This window comes from Zeus faber, assembly GCF_960531495.2.
Source record: "Zeus faber genome assembly, chromosome: 20".
NCBI classification, from domain to species: domain Eukaryota; kingdom Metazoa; phylum Chordata; class Actinopteri; order Zeiformes; family Zeidae; genus Zeus; species Zeus faber.
The window spans coordinates 16,695,407-16,723,132 of NC_137207.1; the positions used below are offsets into that span (position 1 = coordinate 16,695,407).

General features: G+C 47.5%; 1 protein-coding gene across 1 annotated transcript in view; it reads left to right on the plus strand.

The window, feature by feature from the left end:
* cacna1g (calcium channel, voltage-dependent, T type, alpha 1G subunit) overlaps positions 1–27,726 on the plus strand; it is a 121,502-nt gene that overhangs the window by 58,564 nt on the left and 35,212 nt on the right. Inside the window, 12 exon segments of the mRNA XM_080021235.1 lie at positions 2,624–2,717; positions 4,188–4,366; positions 4,661–5,038; positions 5,132–5,311; positions 5,422–5,522; positions 8,119–8,242; positions 12,404–12,472; positions 15,545–15,729; positions 23,762–23,888; positions 24,062–24,187; positions 24,336–24,425; positions 24,569–24,761. Of these exon segments, the coding sequence (XP_079877361.1) occupies positions 2,624–2,717; positions 4,188–4,366; positions 4,661–5,038; positions 5,132–5,311; positions 5,422–5,522; positions 8,119–8,242; positions 12,404–12,472; positions 15,545–15,729; positions 23,762–23,888; positions 24,062–24,187; positions 24,336–24,425; positions 24,569–24,761 (1,846 nt within the window).

Sequence of the window (27,726 nt, forward strand, 5' to 3'; positions counted from 1 at the left end):
AAAGTTCAAGAGTCTGGAAAAAATATATAATAATAAAATATTTATATAACCATAAATAATAATATTAATACTACTACTACTACTACTACTACTACTACTAATAATAATAATAATAATAATAATACAAATGTAATTAAATAAAAATAAAAATTGACAAATATACAGAAATGGCAAAAAATACAGAACAGAAGTAGCCAAATATATACAGAATATAAAAAATATTCTTATAGGTATGTTAGATATAAATTAGCCAAGTAAAAGCTTAGCCTTTGCCTCCAACACCCACAGCCAGTATATGCTGTACGCACAGACACTGGGACTCCTGCCTCACCCATGCCCTTATGAAAGACAGAAAAAAAGAAGAGAGAGAGAGAGAGTGAGATGGGACAAGGTCGAGCGCCCACAGTGCTCTGGGCGTCCTCTCCCAGCTGCACGTCCTGATGGATGGTGTGTGTTGGAGAGCACTGCAGGAGAGCGCCATTGCTGACATTGGATTCCACTGTTCTGTTGTCTGTTAACTTATTTGTGTGTGTGTGTGTGTGTGTGTGTGTGTGTGTGCGTGCGTGCGTGCGTGCGTGCGTGCGTGCGTGCGTGCGTGCGTGCGTGCGTGCGTGCGTGCGTGCGTGCGTGCGTGTATGCGTGTCACTACTCAAGTCGGTCACACAAAAGCACATCATTTTTGAAAAAATTATCAAATTGAGTATGATAATGATTCCTAGAAATTAAATAAGATATGTAATACAGCTATTATAATAGTAAAATATTATTGATATTAACATTATTAAATATTATTTGTATATGTAAAATAATTATTACATATGATTGTTTATTAATTATTATTTTGTAATAATTTCTTAATTATATTATTAATTAATTATTCAATATTTTCAGTAAAACATTATTGAGGACCATTCATGTAGAGTATTAATCATGTCATTAATGGATTCCTTCATTAATGGGTTCTGGCCCGGATTTGAGACCCTCATACTTGACGGTGAGCCAGGGAGATTGATGTGTAACAAAGTTTTAAGTGTGATTGGAGCGGGAGATGTCGTCCGGGACAGAAGTCCCACCCTCCCAGTAGAACCTAGTCCATTTCCCCAGACCTTGCAGGTCCAGGGGTCAAATACTGCCACGCCTTTTATTCTATATGGAGATACACACTCAAACACACGGACAGGAGACGGGTACGCTGGGGCGGAGCAAACATCTGGCAAACAAGGAGACGTGATAAAGAAGCGATGGCGAAAAGAAAAATGTATTTTGACACGGCTGTCGTGTCTCGGTGATGGAACGCGACAACAGGGCACAAACAGTTCTGCCACTCCGACACGGCCTGGCGCGCACGGTACGACTTATGATTCAGACCACACAGGAGGGTGGGTGTGTGTACAGTACGTGTCTGTGTTCCCGTCCTACGAGTGTTTATGCGTGCGCGCCTGAGCTTGCGTGTGCAGTTTTTCCGGTCTGTGCCAGACCACACTGAAGCCAGCGGAAGTCAGCTCTGATGGCTGTTCACTGGACCAATGTGGTCAGAACGGGGTCAGCCGGTGACCCAGCCCAATATAAATACCTCTGTTTAGTCTCCTAGTTTGGTTTTTCCCAGGAGAGGATAGTACTGCCACAATACTATAGGACTGCAGTACTATTGCAACTCAGTACTATTGAACTGCAGTACAACAGTACTATTGCGCTGCAGTACTATAGTGCTATTGCACTTCAGCACTACAATACTGCAGTACTACAGCACTGCAGTACTGTAGCGCTGTAGTACTGCAGCACTATAGCACTACAGTGCTATTCTAGTACAGCGCTGCATTACTAAAGCACTGCAGTACTGCAGTACTACAGCAACACAGCACTACACTCCGCTATACCACTACAGAGCTACAGTATTTCTTAACCTTGACACCCGTGTCACTGAAACCGATCAGAACTCTGTTTTGTCGTTGCATGTGTTTTGCTGTGGACGCTCCATTTGAGTTTCAGCTGTTTGTTCGCATGCCGGCAGTTTTGTACTTGTGTTGGGGTTGGTCTGAGACAGGCGATGGGCTCGCCACCTCTTTGTATGCGCAACCTTGACCCTTTTAGTCTCGGAGGTCAGGGAGATAGCGCCCCCATCAGCCTGTTTCACAGCGGGAGATTGCCTCTGGATACCGATCCCCAAACCGTACGACTTACCACCCTGCTCTACACCTTCTTCACGTAGCGTATATACAACTGCAGTTGATGCTTGCTAGGTATGTTGGCTCCTCCAGAATTCACATGTAAACACAACGAGACGTGACATTCATGGAAGAATTGTATGCGAGGCATCGTACTTGAGGAAGTGACACAGAGGATCCGTGTTTAGAGGCAATGTCAATGCTCTGGCTTGTTCTACAAACACTGTGCAAAGTATGAGTGTCTTTTTGCTGTCCTTATTGTGCGTGTCTATATTGTGTGTGTGTGTGTGTGTGTGTGTGTGTGTGTGTGTGTGTGTGTGTGTGTGTGTGTGTGTGTGTGTGTGTGTGTGTGTGTGTGTGTGTGTGTGTGTGTGTGTGTGCGTGTGTGTGCGTGGGTGCGTGTGTGCTTGTGTGTGTGTGTCTGTGTGTGTGTGTGTGTGTGTTGGATGTGTCCGAAGGGTGATGCATCAAAACCGGCCTCAGAGATAGATTTCTGCACTCGCAGTATGGAGGATGTGAACGGCAGCAAGAAGGATTTATCGGCCTCTGCAGGTGAGACGCACGGGCGCGCGCACACACACACACACACACACACACACACACACACACACACAAGCTCACACACGCTTGTACTCACATCGCATGACTGTACTCGGCAAGAACCTAATTGTGCTGTAACAGGAATGCAAAACGCTGGAAATCAAACCTCCTTTCACAAACAACCATCCCACATCTGTATTTGCACAATCGACCGCTCTACATTTTTCCCCCTAATCTTTCCCAGGTTCACGATGGAGAACACGCCGGGTTCATGCATGCTTCAAGTTTTTTTTTTTTTGTTTTAGTTTTTTTTTAACTAGGTAAAATTACGCTAGATTACTTCAGGCCAAGAAGCTTCAAACGGGATCTATTGTTTATTTTGTGACTCCCCATTTGATATCGTCACCGCCCTCGGTTTCCCCCTCAACGCGTGCCCCATCCCAGCCTCCAACCTGAGCTCCCCTAACCAGGCGGACATCATCAATAATAACAGTACGTCAACCCCTCCACCACCTAATTATAATTTCTGTTCCTGACTGAGGAAGACCCTCCAATCACTACTGTGCAGAATTAACCTCCCTGCAGCCAAGTCGTATTTGAGTCTCCCAGACTGGAGGGGGATGACGGCTGGGAAGACATGTGGAATTAGTCGTATTAAAGCTGCATTACCTCCCCTCCAGCATGTCATGTAGTCGTTTCGCTGCTGAGCATGCTTCCTCCCCCACGTGCGCAGCATCAGCATCCCTTAAGATTAAGTTCCCCGCTGAAATATTCATGCAAACACCAAGCGACCGTACAAGGCAGCCATTTGGAGGGGGGGGGGGGGGGAAGACAGAGGGCTCCGCTTGTTTGTCCTCGGAGGCGGCTCCTGGTTACGGCGCAGAATGCCACTTTAGCGTCCTCCGTGCGCTCCACTTCCTCTTCTTCCTCCTTTTTTTCTGTTTGTTTGAATGGAGCGACCTCACCTTTCGTTAAAACGCCTCTCTCTGCGTTCCCTTCTTTCACCCGTTTATTCTGCCGTTGTTGAGTGCCGACCACTTTTAATCACGGGTCCAAACCCAGTTCAAGGAATATAAAAAGCTGGAAATTAACAACATGAATGGAAACATCATCAATGAATCATATTTCATTGTTCCTGATGAGAGATGTTCCGAAATGTTACTTTCAAATCTATTACAGATTGATAACGTGTTTTTTTCTGTTCTCATATATAAGAAAAATCTCTTTAGCCTTAGTAGCCACCTATCTCTCTTTTACCTCCACAAACCCAAATGTCAGACCATCATCAAATCTTGGCTCATATTCAATGTACCATTGTTCCTGAAACAAGCGCACATACTTTCTGCCGGATTAAGGAACAATAGAATCAAATTGTTAAAAGTGTTGGTTTCGGATGGATTGGTTTTAGCCCTCTCCTGCTCCTGACCCCCTCTTGCCCTTCATCCCCTTCCCCATGTTCCTTCGTCTCTTCCTCACCGGTAGTGCCCATAAACGGCCACGTGGACCTGAAGAGCAGCTTGACCCCTCCGCTGATCACCCACACGGCCGCCACGCCCATGCCCGTGCCCAAGCTGCCCGCGGCGGGCGACCCCGTCGCGGGGTACGAGTCCATCCGGGGCAGCAACGTCTCCGTGGACCCGTCCTTCCACTACCCGTCCCCGGTGAGTCTGACGCTGGGGTGACAGCCCCGACACGCCCCGGACGCCTGTCGCTTCCGCAGCAGCTGTTTATCACGGTGCAAGATGATCCAGGTATCGGCTGCAGTGTAATGTTTTGAAAAGGAGGTAATATCTCGATGCTTTGTGAGGGGACTCACTTTCCAGCCTGCCCCCCGACGAGGATAAATAATGTGATTCATGCGAAAGACGTCGCAGACATTCCCCGCTCCTGCCTTGTCAGTCTGTCTCGTCCCGTTTTTTTTTGTTTTTTTTTTAACCTTCTCTCCCCTGCTACAGGCCAGCGTCCGTAGCTCCTCCCCATACGCCCCCTGGAGCTCAGGCGGCAGCGGGCGGACCAGCCGGCGCTCCAGCTGGAACAGCCTGGGCCGCGCTCCCTCCCTCAAGCGGCAGAAGCGCCAGTCCGGGGAGCGGCGCTCGCTCCTCTCCGGCGAGCGGGGCTCCAGCTCGGAGGAGGAGGAGGAGGGTGAGGGCAGCGGAGGAGGAAGTAGCAGAGGAGGGTTAACGGAGGGCAGCGGCGGTGGAGAAGAAGAAGACAACGCCTCCCTGGCCAGGACCGACTCCATGTCGCAGTCGCAGGCCGGTCCCCGCCACCGGAGGATGGAGTCAGTGGAGACACGGAGCTCCATGGAGCTTCCCCCCGACACCTTGCTGCAGGTAGACCCACAAAGCCCAAAACCTGATACCCGTCCTTTGGGTGTCCAATTTGACCCATCCATGTTCTTTGACACGTTCTTATTTGACATTTAGGTCCCCTACCTGTACCGCTCGGCCAGCACGCACAGCTCCAGACCCCCCTCGCTCGGCCACCTACGGCCCCCAGAGCACAGTGACTGCAACGGGAAGGGCTCACCCTCGACCCTGGGCCCCACGCAGATCTCCCTGGAGGACAACACAGAGGAGGAAAACGCAGAGGAGGAAGCCCTCGCGGTCAGTCAGTCAACAGATAGTTGTGTCTGAACGGATGGTTTCCCACTCTATGTATGACCATGATATTTCCTGAACCCAGCTCGACCGTTTTCCCTTTTGACCTTCTGCAGGGTCGCGTTGCCAGACTGTTCCACTGGCTGGAGAAGAAGCAGCCGGAGTGGTGTCGGCAGAGAAACACCTGGTCCCTCTACCTCTTCCCACCTGAATCCAGGTAGGTCCCCAGCAGCTCTGTCATAGCCCTAGGGCTGTGCCATAGTTGGATGTTACCGTTTGTCCATTAGTGGTATCCGAACGTCACAAGACTAAGACTTATATGACCAAACCAGTTCGGTCTTCAGGAGCATAGAAAGGAAGCCCATAAGGGGTCGGAGCAAAAGGGAGGCACGTACGGAGTTGATTGGCTCACAGATGCACAGGAGATCAGACTGAAACTGAGGGCAATTGTTCCCCCGGTGGCCATTTAGGCTATTGCAGGAAATTTGTAGATCACGGAAGGATTCAGACACCAAAGTCTCTGAATGATATCTAGTTATAACCTATGGTTTAGTTCAAAACAATAACATTTTAGTTCCAGGACCAGTTCGATGCATCTTTAGCAAAATTATTGTGCAGTATTATTATACACATTAGCAGATGCTTTTGTCCTAAGGGACTTATAATTTGCACATTTCGTCAGCAGTCGTCAAGCTGTGTAAACGTGTTGTTTACACAGTTCACACAGCCTTTCAACAAAAACAGCGGATATTGTGATATATTGCAATCGTGTTTAATATACCTAAACTACTCCCAGACCGAATTCTAGCCACCATTTTACCATCTGTCTCACATCAGGGTCTTTAATCAGTGTATCTGTCGATGACAGCATTCCATTTCATCGTCGTTTTCCCTCATACCGAACACACTGCACGCTGTCTCCATTAAGGAAGTTGTCCATGCATTTGTGCGATGTCAGGAGTGACTAAGCTCAGGGAGAGATTCCAGCATGATGCGTGGCACGTGCTGGATCCCTTAACCTGTGCTCGCTGTCCCCCTGTGCATTAAACAGCCTTTGATCTGCATGTCTCTGCCTTCTATCAGAGGAGCGGTCTTTGTGTGTGTGTGTGTGTGTGTGTGTGTGTGTGTGTGTGTGTGTGTGTGTGTGTGTGTGTGTGTGTGTGTGTGTGTGTGTGTGTGTGTGTGTGTGTGTGTGTGTGTGTGTCTATATCCTTTGGTGTCTATGTTTGATGTTTTAATTAGTGAGCAGACCACACACACACACACACATATACACACACACACACACAAACCACCAGCACCCCCGACAAATAGACTCACGCACTCCACCACCATTATTATTTATTAAAATCTCAAATAGGAATGTAAGCTTGATGATGTAATTAGCATATGACCATACAGGTCCGGTCTTCAAAGCTCTGCATTGAAAGTAGAAGTACAATGGGGTCAGAAGGTAATCATGGAGCTGATTGGTGTGAGGACAGCGGCTCCCCCAGTGGTCAGTGTGGGTATTGCAGGAGATTCTTAGTCCATTCATAGTCCTGCAAGTCTAAAAAGTCTGAAAGAATTTTTAATTTTTTTTTTGAAAGCGTGTGGTTTAATATAATTATATAAACTATCTGACGGACAGCTGGCATTGATAGTCGGATGGTTTCCAAAGGTCAGTTAATAAAGCCGAAAGGCTGGATCTGAGATGGCTGTCAGGACCTTTTCAAGCGGGCATCACGACGACGTCAAAAGCCTCCTTGTGCCTGATCTTCTGAAAGGACGGAGTGTTCCGTTTCTATTGAGCAGAAATATTGCCTTAACCAACTCGATAGACACCCGGTTCCTTGGCATCCCAGACATCTCATCCTTTTCTGACCCGTGAGAATGGGGTTGGCATGACGATGATTCCACCATGGGGGTCCACCTGCATGCCATGTGCCTTGGCTTGGCGGATGCCCATGAATTCTTTAGCATGCCGGATGTGGCGTGTGGATATCAAAGAGGAATTGGCTCACTGCGTGCCGTAATGTATGAATAACGATCGTGAGGCCGGATGCTGCACACACGCACGCACGCACGCACGCACGCACGCACGCACACACGCACGCACACACGCACGCACGCACACAAAGGCACATGCACAGACACTCATGTGTTGACCTGATGGCGTGTGTACAGTATAGTGAAATCCAACGACTCCCCTCATACCACCCCTCATGTCACAGCCCCTCACATACACTACCATCCATCAAAAAAGGATGTTAATCCCTTCCAGCGCTCTGCATCACCGCCATTTACTACGTCACTCTCTCTCTCTCTCTCTCTCTCTGTTCTCCATTCTAAAGCTTTTCATGTCTGACAATGAAAGTCAAGCGTAATTAATGACTTGTAATTCCACGGTAGTTCATTACAGAGCGGCCGTGAGCGAGACAGAATCCCTCTCTCTCTCTCTCTCTCTCTCTCTCTCTCTCCCTTGCATCCAGTGGACGGGACCTTTCGTCGCTGATAAGCACGAAATGCCTTTTGACAAATGCCCCTCGCTAATGTACATTGTGTTTTTATTTATTTCTCCTCAGGGGTTGCGTCGGGAGATTTTAATCCCAAACCATTTGTATGGTTTACTACATTGTGATCACGCCCCACCCACCCATAGGGTGCTGGGAGTTGGTAAAGATAATGAACCCAGTGTGGGACCCTCATCGGAGTCCTTTTATATGCTCCGCCAGTGACCCCCGTCCTCCAGATCCCCAGATCCTTCCTGCATTTGATCACAGATGGGCCTTTTTTCCTTTTCCCGTGACTTATTTCTTCCTCCCGCCCGCCAGGTTCCGCGACGTGTGCAACAACTTCATCACCCACAAGATGTTTGACCACGTGGTGCTGGCCATCATCTTCCTCAACTGCATCACCATCGCCATGGAGAGGCCGCACATCGAGGCCGGCAGCGCCGTGAGTGACGGATTTGACACACACACACACACACACACACACACACACACACACACACACACACACACACACACACACATACACACACACACACACACACACACACACACACACACACACACATAAATATATCATTTGATTTTGCAGAATTTACACTTTCTTTAAGATACTGTTTGAAAATCACTTTTAGGAATTTCCGTGGTGTAGGCATGCTGTAGTTGACGAAGAACCAAAAAAGAAAAAGGCCTGACCCGCATGGCTTGCCGTACTTTGCTCACTTGTCACAGTGACATTAGATGACGCTCTGATGCTGCCCGCCACCATCGAGCGTGCTTTGTATTTGCAGCATCAGTCGTAAAGAATGCAGTCGCGGCTGCAAAGACTGGAAATAGATTGAGTCCAAAAATGAAGTGGGGTGATTACGGCTCCTGTGGCAAAAAAAAAAAATCGAAAAATTTCCATCACTTTCCTGCGGCTGCGATGACTCTCACATTGAGGCGTCAGCGACCAGATCCTTTTTCATTCATTTTACTCATCTGTCAATAAAGACGATTAACACAGGATTTTGTTTATATACGAAAAATCTCCCGGATTATTGCCTCGATGACAAACAGATGGAGTCGCACTCACGCACTTCAACTCTTTCACACCGTGGAGCTCGAGCTTTGAAGGCGGCCTTGTCCTGGAGCAGAAGCTCGGCGTGTGTGAGGACCCCAAACCTTTTGGCCGTGAGTCAGCGGCTCTGGGAAATGTGAGCTCCTGATGCAGGACACGTATAGAGAAGCTCATACACACAAACACACACAAACACACACAGACACAGAGACACATGCACACACACGTACACACACACACGCACTCACACACACATTTATGCACACACACACACACGCATATATGCACACACACGCGTATATGCAAACACACACACACGCATATATGCACACACACACACACACACACACACACACGTGTTCACGTACGCACGCACACACACACAGGGACACACACACAGGCACACACACACACAGGGACACACACACTGACACACACACTCACACACACACATGCGCACACACAAACACACACACACACACACACACACACACACACACACACACACACACACACACACAGGGACACACAGGGACACACACACAGGCACACACACACTGACACACACACACACACAGCCTCCGTTTGAGGAAGAGATGGAGCTCCGTCGCCTCATTGAATTACCTCGGGGGGCCGGCGTACACACGTGGCCAATATCCAGAAGGGCAGATGTTTAAGGAACGGGGGCCCGGCCCCGCAGGACACTGGGCTTCATCAGGGCCAACAAGACGGGACACAAGACAAGACACACATTATCAAGCCCTTAGATGTGCGCGGACACACGGCGGATGACGACCATCTGGCCCGAAACGATGCATCCGCCACGCGGCGCCGCGCCGTACCGCACCGTTGCCGCTGCGATGGGAGACCGACCGTGTTTGCATTAGTGGTGAAAACTTGGGCTCTTTCTGGGGATTCTTTACGAGTGACTCGGCAAAATCATTTGCTCAATTATCCGCCTCCATTGGTGTGACGAGAGTCAGAAGAATCATTTCATTCCGTCAAAGCCATTTATTTAGGTGGAACGCAAAGTGTGACGCGCCACTGCCGCTCCGCACGAGTGGGCTCCAGCTCGCCGGCCGACCGCCGAAAAACACAACCGATTTATTAATCCCCCGGCTTCTCTGCCGCCGTACGCCACCCCGACGCGCCGTCCGGGGCCGAGCGGGACTGTGCAGACTTCACTTTCGCTGTTTATGGTTTGATTTCCCCCCGCGAAAGGGATTAAATGCTCAAGTTGTGGTGGTCCAGTGCGGCGCGCCCGGTGAATAATTTGTTTATTGTGCTGGAAGGGAGCGGAGTGTCTGGCCGCTGCCCTCTCAGCGCACTTCTGTTTTGGTTTTGGGGCCGCGGTGTTGCCTGGACACGGGCTCGGCCTTGTCCGGTTCTGCAGGGATGATGATGGAGGATGATTGTACCACCTTTCATGAATTATCGCTCCTAATTGAGCCGGGGGACGGTGCATCACTGTCCGGCGCTCTGCGTTGAATTATACCGACCTTGACTTCATCACTTCAGATCAATCCACAAACCATGGGCGTCCCCAGCGCCTCCGTCTCCCGGGGAAAGCCAGAACCACGGGTTGGACATCCATCTACCTTCCCTGTTTTATGTCGTTCGGCCATTTAAACAGCATACAGTGTGAATTATACTATATTGGACTGTTTTGATACTTTTTTATTTTGGTGGCTTTTTTTGGGGGATTTATTTTTTCCTTGTACTTATACAGTGTGAAACTTTTTGTTTCTCTGTCATTATGTCTCTACTGCTGTAGAGTGGGAGGGTAATACCGAGGTCAATTATTGATTAGGTATTTGGAATATTATGAGTTAATTCTATTGCATTTTACTATATTATATTTTATATATAATAGACTATTATATTATATTTTATTTACATTAAACGTATGATTTAAACTTTTCATGTCCTTTGGTTTGAATGCTGCTAACAGTGGAGGTAAGGATTATAGATGGATACGAGTCGTTTATATAAGTGTGCTATTTATTTTTCACTCATACGAATGATTAGGTACAATATTTGTGAAGCTTAATGCTATCACAAATAAAATAAACAGATATCAGCGGCACCAAAGTGGCACCAAAGAATGTATCTGGAAGCAAACAGGGAGATCTAAGGGAAGAGAAGCCTCTCTCTCTCTCTCTCTCTCTCTCTCTCGGCCTTATAAACATCCTTCTCCTTTTCCGTACCGTGTGCCTGCAGTTAGTTTATAATGAATGAAAGTAGGAGCCTTTTTTCACACAGGACAGGAATGGCCGCTGTCAACGCTGGAATTTATAAATGTTCTTAAAACGCATTTCGGGTGATGTCATAGCGAGCATTCCCAGACTGCACTGCAGGCATAATTTGTGTGTGTGTGTGTGTGTGTGTGTGTGTGTGTGTGTGTGTGTGTGTGTGTGTGTGTGTGTGTGTGTGTGTGTGTGTGTGTGTGTGTGTGTGTGTGTGTGTGTGTGTGTGAGAGAGAGAGAGAGCGATTAAATTTTCGTGAACATTTGCATCGGATAGCAGAAGGTCATGGGAAATGCTACTCCCCACCCCCACGCACAAGCAAACGCACACACACACACAAACACATGCACCAAGGCATAGGAGAGGGTGCTGCCTGCTAAACACAGGGGAAGCTGGGTAAATAAGCATCTGTCGGAGCGGAGGTCATTTTTGCTGGCCAGATTGTTTTCTTTTATTTGTCCTTGTTTAGCTGAGCAAACAGGCTCCCATCCTCTTCCACTTCCGCACGCCTGCCGGCAAACCACCGGCCCCCGGGCGGCAACAGACAGCGGCAGCAGCGGCGGCGGCAGCGATCCGAAGTTCATGGGAAATCCTGCCGGTGGCCGTGGAAGCAGAAACCAGCGGATTACATGTTCCGCGGCGCTTGTCGGTCTTTTCGGGGCCTCGCGAAAAAGCGAATTAAAAAAACAACAACAAAAAAAGCAATCGCGCTTTGTTTTCTGGGGGCAAAACCGAATTGAAGGGAAATCAATATAATTGAAAAGGTCGATTATGCTCGATTGTGCGTTCCTGTCGTGGGTTTTAAAAAAGGGGGAGGCGGGAGAAAAAGAGTGCTTTTTTTATCGTCCCATGAATAATTCAGCCTTAAATACCTGTTTTGCAGATATTTGTATCTTGCTGCGGCTGAAGCTCGGGGTGTTGAGCAGGTCCGCTAATCAGAAGGTTTCCCCCTGGGATAATGGTGTCGCTGACTAAAAACACAGATTTCCTGACCCAGCGAGAGAGTGGCTGGAAAAGTGCTTCTTAAAAGCAGCCGTTTGACCATTTAGTGTTCATTTTGTGATCGGGCTCGGGAACAAGCTGTGAAAGCTCAACGGGACACTTTAATATTATCATCCTCACATCTTTAAATATTCCTCCTCACGCTGTGAAAGCGTCGCTCACGTTATGGATAATGGCTTGAGGGAATCACTATTTAATTCAGCCGTTAGAGGTGTGCGAGTCATGTATCTCAAGTCGGCGATGACTCTTCCTCTCGCTCTGTCCCCCTCTCCCTCCTCCCGCTGTCTTCTTCCTCAGGAGCGGATATTCCTCACCTTGTCCAACTACATCTTCACGGCGATCTTTGTGACTGAGATGACGGTGAAGGTGAGAAACCCCCTCCTCCTTTTGTCTCAGGCGGGACGGGGCGGCACGACGACGCTTCCCCCGAGCGGCACGGGCGGAGTGAGGGGGAGGCGCGGCGGCGGCGAAACGGAAGGAGCGTGACGAAATTATTTAGTTTAATGTTTTTTTTTGGGGGGGGGGGGGGGGGGGGGGTTTGCGGGTCTTTGTACATCACCATAGCAACACCATAGTTGCTATGGTGATGTACAAAGACTGCAAAAAAAACCCATATTAAACTAAATTATTTTGTGTCTGTTATTATATATAAGAATTTTAGTGATGCATGTCACTATAAAAATGCAGCTTACGATTAATATCTTATTGCAAACTTAGATCTATTTTAAATTCCCTCCACAGCGTATTGTCATTCACAGTTGGTTCAATTTCGACAAGCCGGCTGTAAAGCATCATATTCACCTCCAAGCAGGTGTGACAATGGATTATTTCACATTATGGATATATTTATGGTTATTGTTTTGCGGCTTAGAGAGAAAGCACATCTACAGAGATCTGTTTCCTGGTAGTGATCAATGATCACTTAACTGAGCGATCAATGGCTGATCACCAGGTTTCCACTGGCATTAGAAACACTTATTATTAATTATTCATGTTTTATTATATTATTATATTATTATATAAGTAATAACCTGGAGCCGCAACTTTATCACCGGACCAACTGTGCCACGCGCCGTCACCACCACGTCCAAATCCTCCGCCTACATCCTCCCTACAAGCACCAAATAGCCTCCATGCAATTAATAAATTGAGAAAAAAAAAAAGTTTATAGCGATCCATTTTTTACTTTTATTTAAGCCATTTAAGTGCAATATTCTAGAAAAAAACGGCATCCACCGGGGTCCGTCGCCGCAGCCGCTGCAGACAAGCGCCGCAGGGCCGGCTCCTCGCCTCCGTAACGTCCGGCCGTAATTCCATTGCGGAGGCAAAAAGTTTAAATATTTGAACTTTGACGGCAAATGCAGTGTACCGTGGTCGTTGCCGGTTTTCTCCGCCGTCATGCTGGGGTCCACCAACACGAGACGGTTTGCCGTCTACCGCGTTCCATGTGAATGCAGCATAAAGCTGATTTTGTAAAACAATACTGTCCCTACCGTGAAGTTGTCCATTCTCTGTCCCTCTACCCCTCACTCGACCATCAAAATAAGCTTAAGGTAAGGTTTCCGGAAAGTAAAAAAAAAGGAAATCATCCAATAGACACTGTGATGTTACTGGCAGTTCTAGCCTTTCCAACACTTGGAGGAACATGGAACTCTGCCTACCAACCCAGCCTAATTCTCCACCCTGTAGAGGGGCCATGGGAGAGGCCAATACGATACAAACTCCGCATCTCCTAGTTCTCTACTCTATAGAGTGGGCATGGGAGGGGCCAATGCAATGATGCGTTCCATCGTGTATTACAGGATATTTTCATGCTCATATCTATTTTTACATCAAGACGTTCTCTGGCCAAGCACCGCTGTTTTATTCCAAACCTGTCACCAACGCCGCCAGATTAGAAAAACTAATAGCCACTAATGGAAAGCCCCTCTTAAAGGGAGGAGGCTGAATCATTTTACTTTAATCACTGTAAAGAGCAATACGGGCACTTATTGATATTAACAACTTGAAGCGTGCCACTTTAGATGGAAACACACATTAGTGGAGTTTGACTCCACCGCGGGGCTCTCTTTTTGTGTCGGCGGCAACGATGCCAAGAACCTACTTTAGGTGCGAAAACGGGCACAGACGACAAAACGTGGAGACAAAGAGGGAGCGGACAGGGGGAGCATGTGCGGGCCAAAACGTGAAGGCACCAAGGCACGTGGCCGCCTTTTCTGAGGTGATGGGAAGTCGCGTCTTGCCAACATTCAAATGTCCTGGCTTCCGACGGAGGCCCGTGACGGCGTGGGCAGGACTCGGCGCGGGGCGGGGGAGGGGCCTCATTCAGAGCCGCTGCGTCTATTCCTGGACCCTGACGCGACTACAAGCGTTACACGTGCACGCGTATGCACACGCCCGATGATTCTGCAACACGTATGCACACACACACACACACACACACACACACACACATATCCACAAGCACAAAACACGTGCACGAATACACACATACACACACACACACACACACACACACACACAAAATGCTTGCCAAAAAAAGTCATGAGATGTAAATCGCTGCCAGGAATAATGGGCCTCGGAGAGGTTAATTAGCGTGTGTCTGGTGTTGCAGCTCCATCCCGTCGCCTCTAAAAGTTGCGCCGTACCATCTTTATCTCCGCCCTCCGCGCACCGCATTGTTTACACCGTACATTTATCTTTGATGCAGCGCTGAGCCAACGCAGCCCATAGTTAATTGGGAGCGAAGACAAACTGTGTAAACATTTCCAAAAATGATTAAAACAAAAACTCAGTTGAGGCAACCGACGACGGGCGCAGGGTTTCTGAGGCAGCGGTGGGTCGGGAATGTGCTGGGGGACGGCTTTTCATCCTCCCTGTCGGCGATGAGACCCGGGCCGGCACACCGGAACGCACACCGTCTCGACTTGAAAAGTGCATTTTAACATAAGCTCGAAATCTCTGGAGGAAAGGAAGGACGTCTGGGAGGAGACGGAACTTGTTTTCCTGCATTTTACTCATCCTACTTACAATAAACCGTTGCTATAAATTGAAATAACTCAACGATGTTCCTTCCCATTGACGGTATATAACATTTAGAGGGTGAACCCAGAGTGTCACCTTCTGTACGTATTATATGCTTTATATTACAGTTTCCCATTTAGCGCCAAATGATGCGAAGCAATCAACAGCAGCGGCATAAAAAAGGATATTTAAATGAGCAAAAAAATTCCCTTTTCCCCGTCTAAATTGGGAATAGTTACCAGCTCATTTTGTACCGAGCTCTAAAATTGTACTGTAGCTACTCCCCGCGGACCTCCCTGCATCTTCATTACTCAAATCAAACGCTTTACGGACGATATTTTCCCGCCGTGGCTGTTTGTGTCGGCCCGCACAAAAAAACCCGGCACCCTGATTGTGCGGACGCGTGTCTTTTAGATCGTCGCTCTGGGGTGGTGCTTCGGGGACAAGGCTTACCTGCGCAGCAGCTGGAACATCCTGGACGGGATGCTGGTGATGATCTCCGTCATCGACATCCTGGTGTCGCTCATCTCCAACTCGGGCACCAAGATCCTGGGCATGCTGAGGGTGCTCCGGCTCCTGAGGACCCTTCGCCCGCTACGGTGAGGACCACCAACACCCACACACTTTGTGCAGCCACACAGCCACACGCACACACACACGCGCGCACGCACGCACGCACGCACGCACACACACACACACACACACACGTGAACGGACAGGAGAGACAGGTTCATGTCCTCCCGACCGTGAGGGTGGGGGAGGCTGCCAACAACCCTTTAACAACCCATTGACAAAGTGCCACCGCCTCCCATCTCCAGGTCTTTCTCACCCTGGATCCCTAAAGACGGAGTTATTCAGTTATTGCAGTTATTCAGTACATCAGCGGGTTTTCGTCCCTACTTGAAATAATCATTAAAAATAAAAATAAAAAACAATAATACCAATTATCCAAACCAATAACAGATTCCGTAGGGAGTGATGTAAAGAAAAAGTGATGGGGCGAGGTCATCATTCCACATAGTCAGAAAGATGCCTCCCCCTCAAATCTCCATGTCTTCTCCTCCAAGCATTTGATTCTGTATCTAATCCGAAGAAATTGTCGGAGAAGGTTCCTGGCCTCGCTGTGAGGCCGAACATGCGGATCTTCCTCTTTTGGCCCCAATTAGGGGAAGGTCTCACACACCGTTGCTGTGGGCGATGTTTGAACCCCGATCGGGTGGGAATAGTGTTCCGGCCCGGAGATTCGGGGTTTTAGTCGTATTTTCAGGGTAATTAGGACACGATTCACCCACGACCGCCGACAAATGTCAAACGGTATTACTGCAACAACTCCATAGTTGACTCCGCCATCCATCCGAGAAGATAATAAAACGGTGTAAATCAAAAAATTGGCTGTAGCTTGACGAGATTGACTGTAGCTGCTGTTTTTTGGGGGGTATTCTGGTGCCCCCCACCTTCCCCTCCTAAACGATGCGTAGCTTGCAGAGCTAGTTCTGTCTGACAACTTGACGGCGCCACATGCTTCCACGCCCTTATGTGGCGGCCTAATCACTGCAAGCATCCAATCCCTCTTGCCCTACGTGTTTTGTTGCCTCAGTTCCTCAGTAAATCAGTTCAAGTTCAAAATCAGTGCTAGTCACTATTTTTAACCTCTTCCCACCTACTCATCCACACAATAAGTACACAAATACACATACTACACAATAGAAAAAAACATAACGCAAGAAGCAGTACAGAGAAAATAAATTACAAAAATAAAAATAAACACCTATATAGGAATGTTAAAACAAAATAAAAAAATAAGGTCATAATAATGTGTGTGATTTTACAGAGTTAAAGATATTATACTGTATGTTTTTTCAATTTGTTTTTCAACGTCTTGGGGCGTGTTCTGCGCAGTCCTATCTTATTTAAGTTATTTAGGCCTCCAAGGGGCCAGGACCGGGGCCATGTTGTATTATTTTCCCATTCCGAAGGTTTTCAAGTCAGATTAAAGGATACACGGCCACGACTGGAGAAAACAAGTTCTGATTTCATATATATTTATTTTTATTATTAGTTTCGTAATACGTTTCTCTGGGGGAAGGGGCCAAAACCACCGCCACAGGGAAACAAGTAGGATTTAGAAGACGTGAGATAGACGGACAGACGGACGGAGGAAGGCGGAATAGTTAGAGGAAGACAGGAAGAGAGAGAGAGAGAGAGAGAGAGGGGGACTGAGTGACATCCTGAGCCTGGTGGCTGAGCTCTGTTCTCGACTGATAAACAAATAATGCTGAAATAATGCTTTCAGGGCTTTTATGAACTTTAGAAACTCCACATCGCTCCGGATGTTTCTCTTTTCTTTGTCATGGAAAAAGCATAGTATTAAAAAGCAAAAAAAAAAAAGCATTTCTAACTATATTACTATAGTTACTGTACTGATACTGTATTATACTGATACCGTATTATACTTTGCAGTACTGTACTGTTGTCTCTTGCAGCATGTTTCTTGTTCATGGTTAGATTACTATGAAGACTAAGCGACGGCTGAAAGTAATGAAGATAATAAATCTAATGTCCAAAAGGTTTTTTTTCCTTCAGTGCATATGTTCGAGAACAGAAAAAAAATAATATTTTGGCCGAACTCTCTGACCAATATCAATTCCTGGATTTGATAAATAATATATTTTCTTTTTGCCATTTTCAGGGCTTCTTGGAGGCCCAATGCAAAATGTTGTTCGGGGGCCCCTATTTTGTGAAATTATGGCGTTATGGCGATCCGTGTTAAACTCTTAACTTATTTTACATGTTGACCCCAGCAATTTAAACCTACAGAAAATTAATACTTATAGGATTTACCCAATCTCCATTAGACTATATCCCAAGTGGGCATCAATGAGACAGATGCTTGCGTTTTCCTTACAATGTTTCGTGGCAGTTCCACACGCCACCAGAGTGGCGTTTTCAGGGCCCTCCAACACAGAGACACAGGCGATGGGGTTGAATACACACCAGGTTTATTGTAGAGAGTGGGCAAGATGGAACAAGCCCAGTGCAGATGAAAAACATGTCATGACAGTGACTCCTCTCCTGTGTGTGTGTGTGTGTGTGTGTGGGGGGGGGGGTGGTTTTACCTGTTATTCGTTAATTGCTCTAACAAACAACAGGCCTACAGCCACCATGATCCCTGACCAAATTACCTCGACCCAAGACAGGTGTGGCTGCTTAAACCACACCAACCCCACACCACATGTTTACATTCAATGGTAGGAGCAAATTTCTTAAGGAATCAAAATGGAGGCAAACATTGCAACTATATAAATACTAAACATTTAAAAATACGGTAAAACAGTGACTACACTTAATTAGGCCATTGCACAGAATAAGAGGGCGCTTGGCTACCAAGAGAGTCGTTTTAATTAATAAATAAATATATAAGTAAATAAATAAATAAATAGATGAATGAATTCATGACACAAATACAAATTTAAAAAAGGCTAAAATGGCAGCTTGGAGTGGCTTCGGGTGCCCCATGCAACCGCATAGTCCGCATATAGCCAGAAACGATTCTGGTCATTTTCATTATATGATCTACACCGTTTTCTCCAACATAGCGCCGTACGTTGCTTTTTGCTTTTACAATCTGAAAGGCCGTAAACCCCCACACTCCACCCCCTCCATCCATCCAACTCAGCACCGTGAATTAAATTTGGCTTTTTAGGTTGTTGTTGTTGTTGTCAAGTGTATGCAGAGGGCACCGGGGCGGCGTCTGACCGCGGAATAATATTTGCACATTTGCTTTCTCTTACGCTCCAGTAGTCAAACTGAGAGGCTCCTGGGAGGGTCTTTGGGTAGAGGGAGTCGAATTCAAATTCAGGTTCATGACATGGGAGTGGGGGGGGGGGGGGGGTGGGGGGTGAAGAGTTCACGATTCTAAGAAATTCGAAAAAAGCTTGACTCCTGTCAAAGTCCGAGCCCCCTTCAGAACGTGACCTAAGTCTCGGTTCTGAATTGGTTTAATGAATGTGTTGGATTTTAACAATGCCACCTGGGACCATCCTGTTTTTACATAATGTGTGCGTGCGTGCCTGCGTGTGTGTGTGAGGGTTAGGGTGTGTTGGTGGAGGGGGGACTTTTATGTAACCTTGAGTCAATTCATCTGCATCATCGTCAACAACAACATGGACACACATCCCTAACCCGAGAGAAAAAAAACAACTCTACAGGACGGATGGCCAACGCCCAGGCCGGACGGTTTCTCAATAGCCATCTGGCGTTGATGGGAAATCCATGGTGGTGATGGTTGTTGGGGCGTGGGGATCCCTGGCCATTGGACCAGCCTGTTTATTGATGCATCCCAGAGCGCCCCCCTCCACCCTCCAGCCCGGCCAACCTCCACCTGCCCCGCCACTGTTGACCCCCTGTCGGCTCAGCCCTCGGAGCTCATCTGTCACTTTGGCTGATGATGTAATTACCCGCCAGGCTTCCCTCCATTTGACCCTCCACCCGCCTTTCGTCGGAGGGCTACCCTATTAACTCGGTGCCATAATTGCCGTCCCTCCCAGACGGGGAGATTCCACACAGTGGGATGACACCGGCGCGGCTCCAGAAAATCAAATGCATTTATATTTCCATTTAACATTTAACATTTCTGATGCTCATTTGACACCACATTGCACCATATTAAATGGAATTTGTACTTAAGTAAAAGTAAATTTGTTGTGTACTTAAAGTATTTAAAGTAAAAGTACAAATTCCTTGCCCTGATATAAGAGAGCCCATAACAAACATGAAGGGCTACTTTACCTTTTTCTCTGCAGACTCATGCAGATCTTGATTAAAATTTACAATAAAAAATGAACATACTGTATGTGGCGGTGTCTAGTTTATAAGGATACACAAATATAAATATAAATGCAGATTTTTCCAAAAATCCCAGAGTGAATATACTCAAGTACAGATACTTGGGGAAAAAAATCATTTTATCAAAGCAAAAAGTAATTTTACTTTGGTACTTTCCATAACTGGAGAGGAGCGAGGACCTAGCGGAGAGCCAGGTAAACGTGTCGGAATTAATATAAAAGATAAAAAGTCCATCCTCACTCTACTCAGCCTGCTTCGTCTCTCCTGGTGTGCCCCCGCTGCCATCCTCTCATCCTCCACCCCACCAACCCCCACCACCCGCCGCTCCGTCTCTATTTCCATCTTCCCTCTGTGTGGTTTAATTACACGGCGTGTGTTTGTGTTGTGGGAACGCGTCCTGCCGCTCATTGCCCCAGTTATTGTTCTGGTTTTCCCTCCAAGATGGTGGAGCAGAGAGAGCGAGAGAGAGCGAGAGAGAGAAAGAGAACTAGAGAAAAATTAGAGAGAGAGAGAGCAATAGGCGGAGGAAGGGGGAATATGCAGGAGCGGCACTTCGATAAAAAAAATCAGGGCATGCTGTGAGTGAGTCATAAATGATACAAGGAGGGTGGATTAAAATGAGAAAATACCCTAAGATAAACTTGTTTCTCCTTCCACCCCCGCCCTCCTTATATATATATATGTGTGTGTGTGTGTGTGTGTGTATATATATATACTGTATATATACAGTGTGTGTGTGTAAATATAAAATATATATATTATATAGCCGACTTTATCTTGTTTTTTTGGAGTTATTAATTCCACACAAAATAAGTGTAAAAAAATGCTAAATACATACAGCTCCTTCTTTCCTCTCAATGCCGCACTCCATGATGACTAACCACAGAGACGCGGTCAAACTAGCTCTCTCTCTCTCTGTCTCTCTCTCTCTCTCTCTCTCTCTCTGTCTCTCTCTCTCTCTCTCTCTCTCTGTCTCCATCCACACCTCTGTCGCTATCACATGCTCATTCTGTGACATCCATCTTTTGGATTTCGCTGGTCGCTTGTTGGTCCGGACTAGGAAAGCGAGAGAGAGAGAGAGAGGGAGAGGGAGAGGGAGAGGGAGGGAGCCTTTGATAGAGCGGTACTGTATGAGGCAACAGGTGCCCTGCAATGAAACAGAAGGAAAGAACAGAGGGAGGAGTGGAGAGGGAGAGATAGAGAAAGAGAGAGAGAGAGAGAGATTGAGGAATGGGTTGGTGTGCAGAGAGGAAGGGATGGAAAGTCCACAGGCTGAGCAGAAAGACAGTTTGACCACACTGTTAGAAAAAAAAAAAAAAAAAGGAGCATGCCTTCAAGTTGTACACGGATATGAATTCTGCATTTGTATTTTTGGCTGCACAAATTATTATTATTAAGTGATTATTAATTACTTAATAAGTATTATTATTATTACTACGAAAAAAATATTTTAACTTATTTTTAGCTCCACTCCTTATTTTTGTTTTACCAACTCAATATTTTCATGTCTTTCAATGACTGAATAAAAGATATGGAAATAAAATAGCTCCATAGTCAGACCACCTTATAAAACCTTGTCGAATCTGGAAAAAAAAAAACAAGTAATAAATAAAAATGAAAATGAAATAAAATCTTGAAGCTAGCAAACTAGGACTTTTCCTAGGACTTATTGTGTGCTATCACCGGGTGCGTTGCATTACATTTCACTGCATATATGTATGGAAGTATGTATATGTATGTGACAAATAAAAATCTTGAATCTTGAATCTTGAATCTTGAACTAGAAGTGAGCGAAATTGGAAATGTTAAAATGTTAAAGTTGTCAAAAAAAACAAAAAGCTATTGTCTTAAAAAGTTAGTAAAATGATGAACATTGCTTTGAAATGTAAAAGCAAGTCGTAACTTAAGTACAATCTACTCCAAGACAGTCGCCCCCTCAATTTAAATTTAAATGTAATTAAAATTTAATTCAATGAAAATTATGCGCATAACTTCACTTTGTAAGGAAATCAAGTATATTGTCAGGAAATTGGTGAGCTCTGAAGAGCGAGCGCCCTCCGTAGGCCAGGGGCGTCACTGCACCTCGACGGGGTTTTTGCGGTATTTCATCAGGACTACGACTGCGAAGCCTCGGGCTCGTTGTTCACATCTGACAGTTGATCGACTTTCGATCGCCGTTAATGATCGGCGGGAAGCCTATTATCCCCACCCCCTGCCCCCGTCTATTGACCGCACCTTCACTCATCCGCCAATCCTTCGGCTCGTGGACCCCGTGTGACGTGGACCCCGTGTGACGCAAGCAGAGACAAAGCTTAATAGACGGATGGGGAAAGACAGGCTCCGCCGCAGAAAGCTGCCTTTGTGTGCACGTCATGTCACGTGGTCGTCTCCCTCCGACGCCTTTTCATCTTCATCTTATCCTCAGATCTTCGTATTGACTTGTTCCATGCGCATGGGAGACGGGTGCGTGTGTGTGTGTGTGTGTGTGTGTGTGTGTGTCTTTGACTATACATGTATGTGTGTGCTGGTGTGTAAATGCAATTGTGTATATCACTGTTTCAAAATATTTACGAGTGTGTGATATATGTGTGTGTGTGTGTGTGTGAGAGTTTGTATTTGTGTGTCCATGCATGTCAAACGGGAGGGAGGGAGCGGACATTGAACTTCTGCATGACTGCGTAATCGCACAGGCAGATCAATGGATGGGTGTGTGCGTGTGTGTGTGTGTGTGTGCGCGCGCGTGTGTGTGTGTGTGTGTGTGCCTCTGTTTGTGTTTCCCCCTCTCCAGCTGCAGTGCAGCACTGTGCCCTGCTGTTGCTAATTAAACACACTCATCATTCCATTGGCTTAATTAGGTGTGTCTGTTTCCTCGAATGCAATATTGAAAGAACCCCAAGGAAAAACGAACGGAGAAAACAGAGAGCATCAAAGGGAGAAGGAGACGGAGCGAGTCCGGAGAGAAGGCTGAAAATGCATCCAGGACAATAAATTGCCGGAGTGGGATTCGGGGGGTTATTGACCAATTACAGTTTGTCTGAAAAAAACGTAACAAGTCGAGGGAGAGAAGAACAGAACAATAGCGGTAGAAAGTGTCCACACAGATGGAATGGAGCACAAGCTGCTCCCGTCCAGTCTGACCTGCTCTCAAATTGTTTTTCCTAAGATAGGAAATATCCATAACAATTTGGCTTCATGCGATAAAAGCATCACATTTGGCTGAAAATGTGGCTCCTGAGGGCCATGGCAGCTTTTTTCGAAATTGCCGTGTAACACGATGGTGATATTGCAATGCAGATATATTTTTTGGACTCTCTCCTCCCCGTGCACAGAGTGCTATTTTAGTTCTCTCAAGTAAAAAGAATATATAGTTTTTTATCTGGAGGAATGGGGAGGAGAGAGTCCAAAAAAATAAGTAATAATAAAAAATAAGTAGTAATAATAGGCCCATCGGCGATGGGACCCATCCCATCGCCGATGGGACCCATCCCATCGCCGATGGGCCGATGGGCCGATGGGCCGATGGGATCGGCCCCTAGTGGCCACTGGGCACCTTTGCAACTGCACTGGTTGCACCGTCGATAGTTACACCACTAGTCTTGATGACGCTTTTATTGTAAAAAAACAACTTTTTTTTTTGTGGACCCCTCCACTATATTGAACTATCTAGTACTTTTAAGCATCATTTAAAAATGTTGCATTTTCCTTGGATACTGTTCAGTGCAAATAAAGTGTTAAAAAAAATTAATAATTAAAAAACCTAAATCTGCATTTATTGTTGCCTGCCAGTGTCATCAGCAGAGCGCCGGGGCTGAAGCTGGTGGTGGAGACGCTGATGTCCTCCCTGAAGCCCATCGGCAACATCGTGGTCATCTGCTGCGCTTTCTTCATCATCTTTGGCATCCTGGGCGTGCAGGTGAGAGGGGAGGGGTCGGGGAGGGGAGGTGAAGGGCGAGACCAAGGGGAGGAGGGAGGAGGGGAGCGTAGGAACGTCGTCAATGTGGACGAATGTTCGGTTCCGTAAACCCTGTCTGATGAAACGCTTTCATCAGTCACAGCGCCGGTTTTGCTCTGCCGTCTTTCCGCCAGCTCTTCAAGGGGAAGTTCTTTGTCTGTCAAGGCGAGGACGTCAGGAACATCACCAACAAGTCCGACTGCTTGCTGGCCAACAACAAATGGGTCAGACACAAGTACAACTTTGACAACCTGGGACAGGTAAATAAAAAATAAAATAAAAAAAACCTCGGCACGAACCTCGCGCTCGAGGAGACGGGCAAAATGTCGATTTTGGTAAATGATTTCAAGTGAGCGGTGTGGTTGTCTTCGCCCCTGGAATCTTCCCCTTCCTCCCGTCCGTCCCCAGGCTTTGATGTCGCTGTTCGTGCTCGCCTCGAAGGACGGCTGGGTGGACATCATGTACGACGGACTCGACGCCGTTGGAGTCGACCAACAGGTAACCCGCAGGAAAGCGCTCCGGCCGCGGGGGAACGCGCCCGTGGCTGTGTATCTGCGAGCGGGTTGTGCGCGGCACAAGAACGGGTGACGTCCTGCGATAACGACTCCGTGCGCCGCTTTGCTTCTTGTTTCCCACCGAAGCCCGTGATGAACTACAACCCCTGGATGCTGCTCTACTTCATCTCCTTCCTGCTGATCGTGGCCTTCTTCGTGCTCAACATGTTCGTGGGCGTGGTGGTGGAGAACTTCCACAAGTGCCGGCGCCACCAGGAGGCCGAGGAGGCCAAGCGGCGGGAGGAGAAGAGACTGAAACGCTTGGAGAAAAAGAGACGGAGTAAGGAGAAGGAGCTGGCTGGTCGGTAGTCTTTCCACATCTTTCTGAGTCCTGCTTGATTTGAGCCTGATTTTTATTTGAAATTTTTATTTTTTGCGCTCCGGTTTGGCCGAACCCGGAGAAACGCCACCCGCGCAGTAGTTGTTGAGTTGGTAGAAGCTACTCTACGGTAGACAACCCCCGCCTTTCCCCTTCCCCCTTCCTCCGCCCCCAAAAAAGCATTTTCTTAGGGTTGTACCATGGCCAACTATCCTGGTTCGGGTCACGGTGATTGAATGAAAGCCTCCGGAGATAAGGGACCGCTGGAGCTACAGAATACAGGACCCCCCCCCAGACCCCCCTCCCCAAACCTCAACCCAAACCCCAACCCGCTCAGGTCTACCGTAGACGCCGTGCTTGGGACGGTCCTCTGTCGGAGCATGCCCGGCGAGTGCTGACGGTCGAGGGCCTTGCATGGTGGTGTGTATCCAGAGCTAGAGGGAGGGGGTGGCTTTTAGGGGGCGAAGGTGTTTCAGATCCCCATGAGCACCGTCGTCTAACAGCGGATCTCCCCCCTCCCTTCCCCTCTTGTGCATGTTTTTTTTTCCTTCTTCTGTTTTCGTTTTTGTTTTTATTGGTACAGCCGGAGGGGCCCAGGCGTATGACAATTAAAACCTAGCTGACTTTAGCTGATCAGTTTTGGTGCTCCACATTTTTTTGTGTACGGTGAAGGCTTCCCCTCATCCCCTCTGGCTGTATGGCAGCTGAGTTGTTGACAGATTGCTTGGTTGGTTTTTCTTACTGTTTACTCCACTGCGTCCTACAACTAAACATAAGCACTTGACACATAGTGGTATTCGGACCCACCGGGACGGTGTCAATGTGCCTATGCTTATGAGGTGAAATTCCAAAGGCACTGGCGAACAGGAGCAGTGGATCCGTTCGGTCGCCTTGAAGCTAGAGCCGCCACGTCGGATGCATTCCCGCGGTGATTGAGCGCGGGAATGCATTCGTGCCGTCTTTTGAGAAATATAGATGGTACTGGATATTTCCTGTTTTTTTTTTTTTTTTTTTAATCTCTACTCGCTTGTTGTCCGTGCAGCGAGAGCGTGGTTTCGGTGTTCAGCGGAGACGGTCCCTCTCTCCCTCCCTCCCTCCCTCCCTCCCTCCCGCCCGCTCTCCCTAAAAGTCACACAAACGCTCATCTTCTTGGTCGCAAACGTACGGCAAACTCCCCTCCATCCCAAATGCCCCCAAAGCGGACGCTCCCCCCTTTTCCTCTTCTCCTTCTTTCCTCCTTTTTGTTCTTTTTGTTCTTTTTTTTTTTTTTGACGGGTTGCCCTTCCCTTCCCCAGGTTGGGTGTTTTGTTGCCTGGGGAAAAAAAACCCAAAAACCAACAACCAATAACCGTTTACTGTCGGGGTGAGAGCCGGATGTCGGCTGTTTAAAATAGAAACAGGGAGATGAGAGGATTCACGGGTCTTTGTGCTGCGAGAGAGAGAGAAACAAGGACCGCCATCGGTTCCGCTCCGGGGTTGGTTTTTCAAGGTGTTCGGTGGAGGTTTCGGTTGGATTCAGTGTTTTGGAGCCTGTTGCCGGGAGGAGCTTAACTTGTTGTTGATTTTGTTTTTGATTTTGTTTTTTAATCGGGGCGCGTGTTTAGGAGGGTGTTGATTTTTCCGGAAAGTGTTGGACTCAGAATCACTGGAAAGACACGAAAGCAGGAGAAAAAAAAAAAAAAACACAAACCAGCTTTAACTCTTTCATCGCTTCCTTCTGGCCTTACTCCATCCCTCTTTCCCTGTTTCTCTCTCTCTCTCCCTCCTCAAACTCTATGCTGGGGTTCCACCACGCTCTCTCTCTCGCTCTCTCGCTCTCTCTCGCTCTCTCTCTCGCTCTCTCTCTCTCTCTCTCTCTCTCTCTCTCTCTCGGCTGCTTACTGACTAACACGGTCTCGTCCCTCTAGATTTAATGGTTCCGGGGGTGAGTTGGGCCCTCTCGGAAGGCACCTTGAAAGGTACAGAGTTTCCAGCATGTTCTGTGTGTCCCCAAGCACTCCTCCACCGCCACACCCACCCCCACCCTCAACCCACACCGCCACCTCCACCACTACCACCAACCACCACGGGGGGCGGGGGGGGATTTCAGAGTTCAAAGGTCATTGAGAGGTAGGGCCCCCATCCCCTCCTTGTCTGCCCACCCAACCCCAACCCCAACCCCGCCCCGCCCTCCTCCTCTCTCCCATCAGTATCAGTACTTCCCTCAGTCCGCTCAACGTGCCGCTGCTCGTTTTATTTTGTTGACGTCTGTTGTTTTTTTAAAAACAAATTTCTTTTTTTCGTTGCGCTTCTCTGTCATCGTTCTTTGTCCTTCACAGTTTCTACCGCACGCAAGCCATCCACTGTCCACGCCAGCGCCAAAAACCACCACCACCACCACCACCACCACCAATGAAATCCACTCGATCGGAGGGGTCACTTTAGCAGGGGGTGGGGTTGGGGGTGACGATAACAACTGTGATTTGCCTGTATTTCGTAACAGGTGTAATGGTGTGAATAAGCTTGGATTTGGGTTGGATCAGAGGTGTTAATGGCGTCTGTAATCCTTCATCTGCAACGATCTAAACCACATCGATGCTTAACCCGCTGTTTGGATCGTCTCTTTGTGCCGCTGCAGGTTTTTGTAGCCGCACTACAAACAAACAAGCCTTTCCCGCCCAAAATTGCCACCTCGCCCTCATTCCGAAGCCTCGTCTCACTTGCCAGAATGTTTTAATTAGTGTGTTTGGAAGTGGAGATGTAATCAAGCTTGTTCATTAGGTGCACGTCAATACCGGTTTGCTGCAGATGCATTATTGAACCATGTTCTATTTATCAAATATAATTTCAGGCATTGCCGAGTGGCATGTAAAATGAGTGCGCTCAGGAGGAGGCTGATGCTGTCGTGAGCATTAAGGCGAAAAATGTTTCTTTGAAACAGCCACAG